Here is a 15,791-nt window from a genome sequence, read left to right as displayed (position 1 = left end):
TTACCAATACCGTTTATTCAGTTTTTTCACTTGAATCAACCGCACACTTCAACCGATTGCCTGCGAGTCTGGAGAAGTCTAGGAGAAGAATGCATGGAAACAGGGTGAGCTCTGTTACAGTTGCTGGGAGAGAGTCCCGTTACAATAAGAGACTTCACCAAAGTTGTTTGGTGAGCGGTAAGGACCCTCAATTGACAAAGTAAGAAAGTATAATGTCTGCAAAAGCAAATGAGCATAGAGCTGGAGGGGTAATTCAGAGAACATCTTTCCGAGAGAGGATATAGGAATAATTAAAAATATAACTTGACAGAAACATTATTACATTCATAATAACACAGAATTGAAATGAAATATTTATTGTATTAAAGCTGCATGAGTGCTGGCTGGCATCTTATCTTATCAAAATTACTGCTCGCTATCTGACAATTTGAGCTATGCCAGCCTGCTTATGGAATGTGTTGTCACAGAGGATAGGTGGAAAGGGATGGCAGACGACGGGCTGCTGTGCCCTGGGGGATGGGTGGAAAGGGACGGCAGCCAACATGCCGCTGTTCCCTGGGAAGATGGGCGGAAACGTATGTCAGCCAATGGGCCACTGTGCCCTGGGATAATGGGCGGAAAGGGACGGCAGCCAATGGGCAGCTGTGCCCTGGGAGGATGGATGGAAAGGGACGGCAGTCAACAGGCCGCTGTGCCCTGGGAGGATGGATAGAAAAGGATGGCAACCAATTGGCCGCTGTGCCCTGGGAGGATGAGAGGAAAGGGACGTATGGCATGGCAGCCAATGGGCCGCTGTACAGGAGGGACAGACGGCAGCTGACAGGCCACTATACCAGGAGAGGAGGACAGGGACATATGGCAGCCAACGGGCTGCTGTACAAGGAGGAGGAAGGTTGAAAGTGGAATGCTGTGGTCTGGGGTACGTCCGGCATTCAAATACTCTCCCAAATTAGTGGGGATGGAGATGCGCTGCCGCCAGAGGCGGTGAGGATCGTATCAATGCGTGGAAGAATGGTACCCTCTTTATCTCCGCATTCAGCAAGCTTTGCTGATTGCCAAACGTCTTTCAATAATATTATTAACTATTTTCTCATCACAATTTCACCTTGTGACAGCTTTATAAGGGTAGTATTTTGTCATGAACCACAAGGTTTGACATACCCTCAAACATCAGTTCCTTCTTTAAGAGAGAAATAATTTTTTCCAACTTTAAAAACTAAAAGCTGATCAGATAGTATTGGCTGACAGACTAAAAACGCTGAGGAGAGGTAGAAGTGGGGCTAGCATTCTAGTCTCCCCTCCAGCCAGCTAGTGGAAAATGCTTTCCACTTTTCTTCTGAATATTTTCACACTTTTTCATCGCCTTCCGCCCTAGACAGACCGATCTGACCTGTGGATGGACATCCCCTGGTTCTCCATTCAGACCATGGCAAGTTAGGATGGACATCAACAGTATAACGGTATCGTTCCACATTCATTTATTTTTCAATATTGTTTTGATTTTAGAAATTCCAAATTAATTAAAAATGAATAATGCTTCTTTGAACTGTCATATAACTTGTTTAAATAAAAAAAAAACAATAATCTGTCCAACACATTTGTGTCTAACGTTTTGTAAAATCATTTGCAACAAAGTTTCTTTTAAATTTTTTAAAATTGATTAAATGCTCAAAATTTCATAACCTTCCTCAATTGTTCTGTATTAGAATAGTTGTAGGATAATTTTTTTTATAAAACAAAAATATGTTAAAATTCACATTTAAATCTCACATTAATTTCTTCATTTAAATAAAATAAATCTGACTCCTAAAAAAAATGTTTTTCTTTCAAATTCAAAAAATCATCTAGTTGATAATAAAAAAAAACCAACTGCTTTTGCTCTACCATCAAATGCTATGCAACAACAATATTACAGTGCTCCCGTCTGGGAACTGGTGGATCGCCCCCTTTTATTACTTTACAAACAGGTCACCAATCATTTATTACAAATGATGGATATCACAGTTCAATCAATTTAATGTTACAATTTTGTCAGGTAGGCCACTTGAGGTGCTCAAAAGTAGTTAAAATACATTAGCCTCTCACATTTATTTATTGTAAGATCTCAAAAAATTGGGTGTTACAATTATTATATGTTTATGTATGTTATGTTCATTATACAGTGTTCACAAATTCCCTACCAATACTCTTGGGCATTGTTCCTGGGTAATAAACATATCTAATCATATCATCTCCTATTTAAATTTTCCATAAGTCTCCAGTTTGTTTTATGAATTTGAAAAATTGTTATAATTACTTGGTAGCATTGTCCAGTTGTTATAAAAAATGATTGTGCAAAGTTTCAATTTCGTATGTTCAACCATTATTTAGAGAAAAATAATAAGTGAAAAAAGTGAAATGACCGCTATGTGAGTAAATGAAGACTTCCGGACAATTTTATATGATATTTAGATATGTTCCTTACCCAGGAGCAATGCCCCAGAGTATTCTTGATAGGGGGTTCGTAAACACTCTGTATGATCTGTAACATTCAACATATCAATGCATTTCATTGTAAAATGTACTCGTTTTGTAAAATTTGATTCTTCAAGTTTTCAAATAGCCGCGATTTTGAAAATTTATATGTAAAATCTGCCAAAGTTTCATCATTGCATCTTAAACCGTGTCACGTTATTTCTCTCAATAACGGGTTGCCCTGCTTGGCTGCAGTCGATAGAGCATGAGTAACAAAATATATAACCCTGGTTGTGGTTCTTAGAATATAAATTATACCAAATTCTTACTGGCTCGCCCAGGAGCTCCCGCAATTCTCTGCTCTTGCCGGTTACTGACGTCAGCTGCTCCAACAGTTCACAATTTCTGTGACTGATCTGTCGAAATCCGCAAGTATAGATGCGAGAATTTGCACCACTACAACTTAATACTATAAATTTGGGACTCTTCTGGTCATATATAACAATATTGGATAATTTATATAAATCTCTGGAACGTATTATTTCCAAAGATTTGACTATCAAGGCTGTATATCGCCGTCTTAACCAACTTATTCGATGAAGAATATAGTCAGATGGTAATCTTATTAATATTTCAATACTGGTAACTTGATAAATAAAAATGAGATTGGTCATGCATGTAAGTAGGGAAACAAATAAAGGATACACCATAAAAATTTATACAAGTATATTACACAAAAATCAACAAATAAATAAATATAGAAATGTATAGAGCAACAAGCAAAAATAGTAAAAATAAGAACAAAATATATACATCAAAAAGAAAGCATCACAGATAAGCTCACTAGTTCTTTAGCACGAAACGTTACCATGTGCTTTTAGAATCATTAATCATATGCATTTATTTTATGCAGCTCAGATATCAACTTGCTGCTGCTTGTCGACAAAAATCTCAAATATATCTTCTCTCCAAATTAATAAAAAATAATCAATTGATGAATCACAAATCTCAAATATTAATATATATAAATCTCAGGGCTTAAGTTCGGCCTCTGGTGGAATTAGATAAATCAATTTATCCAGTGAACATGAGCTACATTTATATCTTTATAATTTGCTAACAAAATTAATGATAGAGTGAGCATATATATATATTACAACATTGAATTTAAATATTCCTTTCATCCATGCATCTTTGGACATATAAATTTGATATAGTTCTTAACTAATAAAATATGCTTTTTGTACTTTCTAAGACTTCCGCAAGTTTTTATATTAATTTCGATATTTATAACCTTTCGACAAGCTAGCTTTCTATAATTTTATATCACTCGAAGCACTGAGGGCGCCCTAAATTCATATATTTCTCAATAATTATCACTCATGTACTGAAATTCACAAGATGATGGTGGCGATCCGAATTTCCTGTTGTCCTGGATTTTCTGGTGGCCGAAGTTGTCTTCTCCAAGGGAATAAATAAATATCTAAATGACTTACACCTTAATACAGCATCACTAAGTCTTATAAAAAATCAATTAATGAATTTAGACTTTACATCTTTCAAACGTACAATTTAATAAAAGGGGACTTGTGCTCTACAAAATTTGGTGGCATTCCATGGTGGCATCTGGCAAGCAAGTGGACTCTGATCCACCCCTATTTTCTACAATCATACTTCCGACTTCCAAATTTGCATATATTTAAATATTCAGTTACTACGCCATTAAGAAGATCAAATAGTCCGTGCCAATCTGCCAAGTTATTACCTATATCTTAGGTATTACATCTTATAATTATATTTATAATTATAGATGCATGAACTGAGTAGTGATAACTTATAAAATCTTATCATTTATATAAATATCTATGGATAAATTTGAATCAGCTCGTTATTGCTGCCCATCAACTACTGCAATTTGATTGGTTCATCCAAAATTCATAGATGTATCCATGCGCCTACTGAATATCATACTTCCTTAATATTTTTATTTATTCTATGTGTTTTGTACATGTTCATTACAAATAATCATTTTTTCAAACTTTTCAAGTTGTTTTTCCATTTACAACTAGTTGCCATGTGGTTACCAAATCCTCTAGTTGAATACTACTTGTTTGTAACAAAAATTTGCCAAGGTGTCTGGCTAGATTTCAAATTACACGGTTGATCGATTATTAGGTTGCCGACCAGTAGGTATTATAGCCTAACCTCAAAATTCCAATATTTTATATACTGTAATATAATAAATAGCAAATAAAATTCTTTTCTATTTGGCTGTTCTAATTTTAGCCAGGATACCCGTTATTATCTAATCTTTCACTTGTTGCTATCGCACCCGGCGATAATAGAACAGCTGTTTGCTCAAGACCTATAAAATCCTTTCAATTAGCGATTTTGTTTGCTTAACCAAATTTAATTTATTACAACCGTTTTGCAAAATACAGTAAACTGTTTGCAAACGATTTGACATACAGTAAAAATCATATACAGACAGACAAGCATCTGAAATAATATTATAAGAATACGTATGTTTTCTTACTTACGTTTTCTTATAAGAAAACGTAGAAGCTTACCTTCAACTGCAAGCAACTCTTGTGGAGGAATACAATCTCCCATGTTGGTATTATGTCCTTGTATTTTACATTCAATCTTGAAGTAAAGCACATCAAAAGTGGTCACCGACATCCGAAAATAGTTGAAAAACTTATTATCATCACTCCTAAGTTGGACAAGTAGAGAATAAAATGCTCCATGAAGCTGTGTTTTCTCTAGATTTGAATGACTCCAAACAATTCGGCTCCGTTTCCTCTCTCTCCAGTGGTGGAGCAAACATAGCGCAGCCAATTTGTGAGCTCTTGACAGTACCATTGTATAAATGCGACTGAGAACCAGAAGTTCATAGGCGGGTACATGCTAAGTACATTAAACAAATTCTGTTATTATTGCTGTTGTATCCGGCGACAGTCGAATGGCAGATCTGGTATTCATCCGGCGCCGGACCCGGCGAAACAGCAGGTCCGGCAGTTTTGCCGTGTCGTGTGTCCCTGGCCTGAGAGAGCTTCCATCCAGCTATTGCTAGCAATGTTCCAAGTCGTTTACTGGTCAGCAGATATATTGGTTTGTGTATGTTACAGAGATGTGTTTATCACAAGAACGTAAAGCGAAATGACACGGCACATCCAATTGTGCGCAGGATGTCCGTCTGTGTCTATAACTGTGGAAGGAGAAATGAGTTTTTCCTCTTCATGTTAAAAGTAATATCTCACAGACTATGAGTTGAAAAAAACATTGGAAGGAATGAGAAGGAGTTACCCAAAACTTGAAATAAGAAACTTAATCATTCCAATTTGAGGTTATGAGCACAATTACATTATAAATGAATAAATAAATAGAATCATGTGATTTATAAATTTCCACTTTAAATACAGCGGTGGTATAAACTGCAAGAATTTCTATCGAAACACATTTATTTTTATATATTTCACATGAAAGATTTCTGTTTTGGAAGATATCAACTAAGTCATGAGACAACGATTTTACAGGTCTTCGGTCTGAGGTGAAGAGGTTTATAAAACACATCCACCGGTCATAGCTGCATATTAGCATTTCTACAAGATTCAAGATTTCTTTATGGCAGAGAAAATTATTTTATACGAATACATAGCATCGTCATAAATAAAACATGGTAGATAAAAGGTATTCACATTCAAAGGAATAGAAATTCAAACACAAACAGCAAACGAAATACCCTCAAATTAGAAACTTCTATTTTCAAATCTTCCCGCTCTGTGGTTTATTTTGTCTATGTGAACACTCCCATAGGAACTGATAGTATCCATTCCGGGCATGATCAGTAGGAGAGCTTTCCCTCAACCAAGGGCCGGTTTCCGAGCTCGGGATTTAGCTAAGTTCTAGACTTTGAACAGCTGGAGTCAGTAAATTGGCTCTCCGAAACAGGGCATAGTCGCAGTTATCATGATAATCTTCATTTTCTCATTTCTATAATTGAAAAAGTTTTTCCTTAACGAAATGAAACATTCCTTAATAATTCAAAATAGCTAAAACTCTACACTATTTTCTCTTCATTTTATTTTGTGTTCAGTTTTTCGAAATATAATTTAAATGTGGACTGCGACTATGCACCGCTTCGGAAAGCCAATTTTCTGACTCAGCTGTTTGAAGTCTAGAACTTAGCTAAATCCCGAGCACGGAAACCGGCCCTAAAAGTTTTTACTCACACAAAAGCAGCTGGTAAATTAACTAATCGGCGTTGAAACGTTATTGGAATGGATAGTATATATTCGCCCCTATCCTGAATGTCCGTCATCCACAGAATTCGTTCCATATTAGTTCTCTTGACAAGTCTGGCGAGAAAAAACATAGCAGTTCAACTGTTCACTTCATTGATTCTCTATTGATTCATACAATAAGTACATTATCAAAACGATAGCCTTTTGTGCAGCCAGGCCAAAGTCTGTCAATTAATGTTTCAGTGAACTCAAGATTTGACCTATTTCGGATTATGTGTTATCTAAATTTGGGAGAGGAATACCACAAGGTTACCTTATTCTTCCTCTCCCAAATTTAGATAACACATAATCCGAAATAGGTCAAATCTTGAGTTCACTGAAACATTAATTGACAGACTTTGGCCTGGCTGCACAAAAGGCTGGTAAACTTTAATCGTGATTAATATCACTGGAAACAATCAGAGAAGGCGTTTTTGAAAAGATGGCTCCTTTGATTGATTCTCACAGAATTATTCATGGTTATAATTTAACCGGCTTTTGTGCAACTGGCACTTTATCTTTCATAAGACTATGAATGGTATTGCTATCCTAGTCTATGACTCTCAAATATTTTAAACGTATACACCCATTGTGTGGTACATCATTTGAAGACCTTTTCAAAACAAGAAATATGACATCAATAGGAATGTTCATTGATACTTTTATCTAAAATAGCGGCTGATAGAACTTTATCAATTATTTCTTAAAAAACTAAAACTGCAATCAGCCTCTATTTTGGTTACAGATATCGAAGAATATTTTTATTGATGCCATCTCTCTTGTTTAAAAATGGCCTTTAAAATGATGAAACACTCAATGGGTGTTTACATTCAAAATATTTGGGTTACAACCCCTAAGTCTCCCCCTTATGAGGGGTTGAAATGCAGTTGTACATCAAAAGGTAGAGTATATGATCAATAACTCATCCTGAAAGTTAGAGTATTATTTATAGCCACAACAGTCTCCAATTTATTGAGCGGCTCCCATACATATGACTCACTCTGTATATCTTTGTAACGCCCTGGCTGGCCATCGATCGCCGTACATAGCTTGAGCGATGTGTTTTGAAAGAAGTGTTTCCTAATGCTAATCAAATAGTCAATTTCAATGGTTGAGAATTATATTGTATCATTGAATGTATAAATAAATAGATATATTTCGAACATCGCTGACGATACATGATGCACGTCTTCAATGCTATGATTTCCAAACTCCATATTAATTTATTATATATTCATGTCACCTTTATTTATTATTTCAACAACTTTTTTCAAATAATAAGTATTTTTGTGACAGAGCTGTCAAACTATGAGAGATCATATTGATTGATTTGGTATATTATGCATCAGAGAATGAGAATAAAATATGACAAATTATCCAGACAAAAGCACTTCTGAGCTTATAGTATTTCAATTATTGTCCAATTGGATAATAGGTAGATTGGATGAAAGCTGTAGTCAACCGCACGAAAATAGTCTGATGGAGATTGGAAAAGATGTATGCAACGTTGGGGAAATGAGAATTCATCAATGTTGCCTGTGAGAGATAGCACAATGAGAATTTACGGAGGACCGAGTTTACTAATATGTAAGCAATGACTGTAATAACATATAGGTGAGAAAACTTACAGAAAGTTGAGGTGAGATCGTCACAAAAATAGCTATGGTAGCGAGATGACACGATGTGTTGTCTTGGAGACGTCTGAGCGGGAGATGGTCTGGGTCGCACATAGCCAAGGTCAAGAATGGAATAGGAAAGGAGGAGAGGGGAATGTAATTGCTTTTTCGCCCCACTTGGATGTAATGAGCTGGTTTTCGTGCGTCATATGGAGGCCGAAAATGACTGTTTTCTGACCAGGCCGGTAAAAGTTTTACGGCCCTAGGGCTGTAAAATAACCTTGAAGTCAGCTGATTCTGATTTGATGTGAACGTGTTTACAAAATGGTTTATGAAACGGAATCAGTTTATGCTTCTAGAGTTGAATAAGTATTCTGCAATAAGATAATATCATTTTATTTGGATGAATAGATTTATATATTATGAATTATTCAAATTCGATTATCAGAGTAGGATAGAACTTCTAACCTAAACTTCCAAAGTCAACGACAACAAGCATTGTTGACGTTGACATTCAGATTGGCCAAATTTCAGTGCTAAAACAGCTGATCAAAAAATTTTTCATTATTTGTGTTTATTATTCAAGAATCAAAACATTTATAATAAAATCATCTTATTGTCAATTGGAAGAATAAAAAGTATAAACTCAACCTCTTACATAATTGAACATAATCTTTTAGGTTATTTAGACAAATCAGAATAAAAAATAAAAATACTTGGACAATTTCCTGATATTCAGATTACCTCAGATTTGCTGGAGCTATGACCTTCCTTTGCTTTCGGAAGTGCCTAATAAACAATAAATTATTCTCATATTTATATTGTTTATTTTTCTGTGTGGCGAAAAATAACGTTCTCACCATGGGCAAAAATGTGTTTCTGGCTCTCAATCTTTTCTAGTCCTCGGCCTACGGCCTCGGACTTGAAAACCGATTTCGAGCCAGAAAAGTCTCATTTTCGGCCCTAGGTGCGAAATATACTATTCAATTATTATTCAAGTAGTTAAAACAATTACCAATAGATGGCATGTAATCCTTAACATTGCCTACAGCTGATTATAAATGACTAGCAGGTAGCCCGTGCTCCGCAAGGGTCTAATTGAAAACGTGACAAGCTGTGAATTGACCTTCTAGAATCTTGAGGAATAAATTTTGAATAAGCTTATAACTTATAACCATCCTCGCTAAATTGAGAATCTATATGCAAGATTTCAAGTTAATCAGTCCACTAGTTCAGATGAAATCGTGTATCATAATGTTATAATAATATGATGATGATGATAATACTGAGGATGATGCCCACATAAGCTCATAGGCTTGTGCGTGAGTAATAAGTGAGAGAGAAGATGATGAGAGATGACGACTACTTTTTAGGTAGTCGGGACCAACGACTTATTGTCTCTACCGGAAGATGGGTCCACCTCCCAATTAAGAATAATGAAGTTTGATTGTAAATGGCGGTTCCAAGATGGCAGATCAAAATTTTGACAGAAAAGTAGTTATTTCCATTCGAATAGGATACCCAATCACACTTATCCTCAAATTCTCCTTTTATAAGGAATATTCATGGCAATGAATATCACCAGTGCTGTGGTGAGGAATTACTCAGCCATTCCAATTTCCATTGGACTATTTTCGTGCGGTCAACGATGATAAAATCTAGTCTCTATTAGATTGGCCCATTACAAATCGAGTTAGATAATTTTGCACACAAGACTTCATAACTTGAATTTAGTTGATGTGGCTCATGGATTGAGGAATACCAAATTCAGGTGGAATCCGAATCTCCACTTCTTTTTACTCACTTCGTTTGTGTTTTTCGTACCCCCTCCCATTCTTTATCCTGATCACTCTTTAGCACAAGTTTTTCATCTGGAACCACAGGAAAAAAGGAATTTCCTCCTTTGAAAGCGAATTGGCAAGGATATTCTCAAAGGATTTGGACATATATCCATATATTTGGAAAATATTTTGACATAGTATTTGAAATCGGGTCCAATGTGATTTTTAATTGAATTTCAGTATTTTCTATTCAAGGACCAGGCCACACAGAAAGCGATATTCTATCTACGATTCTATACCTAAATATCTAAGATATGCGATTTGAATATAGAGAGGTTCAAGTTATTATGGCAGTATTTGATTAAAAATGGCGTTACTATCCTTGTATACCGTTCAACAAAGAAAACAGCATTATGCTTTTCTAGCATCGCAAAGTTGCCGAATCGTTACTCAACAATGTACAATTATAATTGATTAGAAAATATGTATTTATATCTATTATTCATTACGTATATTATCTTGACGATTAAATTATAATATTGATCACACTAAGCAAGGAAGAGCATTAAATATATTGTATAAAAAGCAGTGGCAAGGCAGAGAATCGACAATACTGCTCTCCTGTCTTTCTCCATTGCCATTTTAATGTGGACCTCACATTATATAATGGCAGATCGATCCCTGTGTGGCCGAGCCATATAGTTTATCAATCATATTTATTGTCAATAAAACTAATATTTTATAAATTAATTAATATATTATAATGTATTCTCAATCATTTAAAAGTTCTCAGTTTCTCTTGAAAAGTAGGGTACACCAGTTGGCCTACCTATAATAAAGTATACCTCCTCTTAGGGCCGGTTTCCGAGCTCGAAATTTAACTGAGTTCTAGACTTTAAACAGCTGGAGTCAGAAATTTGGCTTTTCCGGGGCGCAGTCGTAGTTCACGTTTAAACTAGTAGTTCTGTGAACAGTAGACCTCGCGAAGTTGAAAACCACTAACTAATTCACATTAGAGTGAAAGTCCTGTCCTGTCCTAACGTGTCGGCGAGATGATATCAGTGTGTAAACAACTAATGGTTGTTTGAAATGTTGTATCGACAATAATTATCAATATGATTATAATTATTATCATTAGAGTACTAAAAAATTGTTGCTGAAAAATCATTAAAAGCTTACCAAGTTGAAAGCAGAGAGAAGTCGGGAGAAAATAATAAGCTACTTTGAGCTATCAATATTGCATGCCTCATCGCTTGCAATTAATAGTTCACACGACAGCTGATTTTTTACCAAATTACATTGGGATATTAATTGCATGCAATCACACTCGACAGCTGATTTATGGATAATAATAATAATAATAATAATAATAATAATAATAAAGAATAGAATAGAAAAAACGTTCATTGAATAAATAAGCTGCCTTAAGTGAACCTCAAAGAGGCTGCTTGACAAGGTACTATTATACAAAACATGTAAATTCAAATATAAGTAATGAGTATACATATATCAGTTAAATTTATTTTTACTTAGTAACAGTTAAATTTACTATCAGTTTATTACACTGTTAAATTTACTTACAGAATTTACTTTACAGTTAAAATTATCATGATATTAATTAATTAATTGTGGCTCAGCTCTCAAAAATCTAAAGAGTGTTATGATATATAGTCAACCTGAACTTACATACAAAATAGAACAGAATGAATTACAATAATACAATACATTAATAATGAGTTACATTATGTTACATCTAAAATGTAATTATTCAACCAGATCTTCAAATTTCTTTTCAACAGGTGCATATTAACAAACTCAGCACAATTATCGGACAAATCATTGAAAGTTCTTGGTACAATGTAGATTAAAGTGTTTCTGGCTAAATTATTCGAAGTAAATGGTACAACATACCTCTCATTCCTTAAATCATATCGATTAACTTTCATAACTAAATTTTTTTGCAGAAGTAATTTTCTAAAATCAAAGTAAACAGAAATATACCTTTTATATTCAAAACCTTGCATCTATTCAAAAGGTTCCCATAATATGAAATATTCCCTGAAAATTGCTGACCAAGCGTAAAATCTTCCTCTGTACCGAAGATATTCTCCTAAGATAATCATTGCTAGCAAATCCCCAACCTTGCAATCCATATCTCATAACAGACTCTCTCAAGGCTATATACATCATCCTCTTCACTTTATTGGGTATTAAATCTTCAATATAATACATTTTGGCCATACTGTTTGAGTCTGTTACAAACATTTTTTATATGGATATCCCAACGAAATTGACTGTCAACTGTTACTCCTAAATACTTATAATTTATTCAATTGGATATAAACTGACAATCTCTTGTACATATGAAAATATCTTGCTCCTGCAGTTGGAAACATTCACAGCAATGATGTTTAATTTTGGGTTCCCTGATTTTTTTCATGAAGGATGAGGTTATATGTAGCACCTTGGCTTTGGTAACATTTATATTTAGACAATTATTATTAGACCACCTAGAGTATTGGTATCATGTTGTTATCGGGTTCCGGCCACATCTAACGATTTATGAGAGGAAATCAACAAAATATCATCTGCAAACATAAAAATCTTACAGTGAATCAAATATCTAGGTAAGTCATTTGTGTAAAGACAGCAAAGGTCTCAGGACTGATCCTTGAGGCACTCCCACATTTGAAGTCCTCTCTTGACTTAAATAGTTCCCAATTTTAACAAAAAATTTTTATTCTCCAGATAACTTTCAAATAACCTGAGTACAGGTCCTCTTATACCAACACTAGATAGCTTTTGTAATAAAATTTTATGATCTATAGTGTCGAATGCTTTTGAAAAATCTATAAAAAGACAAAGGTTATGAACATTATCCTTCAAGTTACCATATAAATGATTAGAAAAATCTGACAACAATTTATTTGTACCTAACCCTTTCATAAAACCATATTGAAAATCATTGATGATATTATGCTTATGCAGGAATAAATTCATCCTCTCGGCAATATATTTTTCAAAATTTTTTTCAAAAATATATGGCAATAATGCTGATATGCTAATAATAATATAATAATGATAATAATATAATAATAATGATATAATAATAATAATAAAAAACTACAAGAAGCATATATATTGAAGCTGCCTATAAATGGTGACTTATGTAGAAGATGTGGTATGGCTCCCGAAACATTGCAACACATTATGTCAGTTTGTCAGTTGATGGCAGCTTCAGACTATTCAGAGGCGCCACAACTCTGTTGCTGAGATCCTACACCAGGATCTTGCCCTGAAGTTTGGTCTAGTGGATCAAAAACTCCTCAATATCTATACAAGCCACTTTCTGTACTTGAGAATGATACATACAAGATGTATTGGGATCGCTCTGTGCTGACTGACAGGACAGTTGTGCACAACCGGTCAGACATTATCCTCATGGACAAGACAGCCAGGGAGACTATTCTGATTAATGTTGGCATACCATGTTGCCACAACTTGGAACAATATTACAATGAGAAAATATCCAAGTATCTCCCCCTGGCTGCTGAAATCAGGGATGTCTGGAAGCAGGAAGAAGTTACAACTGTCCTTATAATTATCTCTACTGTTGGAGTGATCAGGCAGAAGATTTCAGCGAGCCTCAGTCGCCTTGGTGTCTCAGGGAGTGCAAAACATGGAATTCAAAAGGCGGTTGTACTCAGCACGGTATAAATGATTAGATCCTTTTTTTGACAGAATAGAGATGTACCAAAGTCTTGTCAATAGCCGACTTAGGTCACAATAGAGAATGCTCACTTTGTAAGTGATGAATAATTGAATAATAATAATAAAAAGAACTACAAGAAGCATATAATATTGAAGCTGCCTATAAATGGTGACTTATGTAGAAGATGTGGTATGGCTCCCGAAACATTGCAACACATTATGTCAGTTTGTCAGTTGATGGCAGCTTCAGACTATTCAGAGGCGCCACAACTCTGTTGCTGAGATCCTACACCAGGATCTTGCCCTGAAGTTTGGTCTAGTGGATCAAAAACTGCCTCAATATCTATACAAGCCACTTTCTGTACTTGAGAATGATACATACAAGATGTATTGGGATCGCTCTGTGCTGACTGACAGGACAGTTGTGCACAACCGGTCAGACATTATCCTCATGGACAAGACAGCCAGGGAGACTATTCTGATTAATGTTGGCATACCATGTTGCCACAACTTGGAACAATATTACAATGAGAAAATATCCAAGTATCTCCCCCTGGCTGCTGAAATCAGGGATGTCTGGAAGCAGGAAGAAGTTACAACTGTCCTTATAATTATCTCTACTGTTGGAGTGATCAGGCAGAAGATTTCAGCGAGCCTCAGTCGCCTTGGTGTCTCAGGGAGTGCAAAACAGGAATTCAAAAGGCGGTTGTACTCAGCACGGTATAAATGATTAGATCCTTTTTTTGACAGAATAGAGATGTACCAAAGTCTTGTCAATAGCCGACTTAGGTCACAATAGAGAATGCTCACTTTGTAAGTGATGAAATAATTGAATAATAATAATAATAATAATAATAATATCACCCTTCCTTGGGGGTCAGATCCCAGGGAAAGGGTGGGCAAGCAAAACCTCAAACAGGATTTTTTTTCCCTCTTCCTTTGTCCTGGTACCCCCAGAAGAAGGGAGTTTATTACAGAAAATATAACTAACAAAAATGAAAAATACACTGTAAGGGTTGTTCTTATAAAATTATAGGAATCCAATGATTGACTCACCTCAGGGCCTCCTTGGCATTTATTTGCTCGAATAGCCAGTTGGGATGATAGATTCAAGGATACCGTGGTGAGCCAGAACTTAACCTTACAAGATGATATACTGCTAGTTTGAAATGCTCACAGAGACCAGAACACTTGTATCGAATATGCAGCTTATTATTTGTTCTAAGCGATTGGGTCAATATCAATGGGAATATTTGTCTCGACAAACAAGTTGTCACAAGAAAATTTGTATTATTAAGTCTCATGTAACGACTTCTTTTTTTAGATAAATTCAACTGCCCGCCTTAAAATCTAGTGGCCACTAGATCTATTACTTAGCAATAGTACAAGGAAACAACGGGATTTAAGTTGTTGCTCATCACAAATAATGATACACAAGAAAAAAAGAAAGAATTCATGAAGATTCTAATTCACTCAAATTATTTAACAGAAAGTGTTTTATCTTATTTTTAACAATTGAAATTCTATCCAAACCAATTAAATCATCTGTCAATTCATTGAAAATAGTTGGTACAAGATAACTAAGTTCACATTTACCATGATAATTATTTTATTCGGGCACATTAAACCTCTTATATGCAGCACCTTGTCTTCGCTCATGCAAAATTCTACTTGACGTTTTATAGTTATTAGAAAAATAATTATTAATAAGATATCATATCTGAAAAGAACATTTACAGAAAGAATGCTATATTTTTAAAAAAATTTGGCTTAGGGTAACTCTCCTGTTTTGAATGAACTATTTCCAGCAAGGAATTTTGTTTTTTTATAAATATATAATTTATATTCTATAAATCTAGATATTCTATCTATGGTAATTCTATAGTCTGATTTTTACGGTAATATTGGCGTTCGAAGGAGACTCTTTTTCCTTTTGTATTATC

The 15,791-nt window shown here is 34.9% G+C and overlaps 1 protein-coding gene across 1 annotated transcript in view; it reads right to left on the bottom strand.

Moving 5' to 3' along the window:
* LOC111056207 overlaps positions 1-15,791 on the bottom strand; it is a gene marked incomplete in the record, with an annotated part of 336,828 nt that overhangs the window by 118,573 nt on the left and 202,464 nt on the right. Inside the window, 2 exon segments of the mRNA XM_039435672.1 lie at positions 6,700-6,815; positions 10,161-10,227. Coding sequence (XP_039291606.1) covers positions 6,700-6,815; positions 10,161-10,227 — 183 coding nt within the window.

This window comes from Nilaparvata lugens, chromosome 9, assembly GCF_014356525.2.
Source record: "Nilaparvata lugens isolate BPH chromosome 9, ASM1435652v1, whole genome shotgun sequence".
NCBI classification, from domain to species: Eukaryota; Metazoa; Arthropoda; class Insecta; order Hemiptera; family Delphacidae; genus Nilaparvata; species Nilaparvata lugens.
Note: the sequence above shows the minus strand (reverse complement) of the source record. Positions and strands in the feature narration are given on the sequence as shown.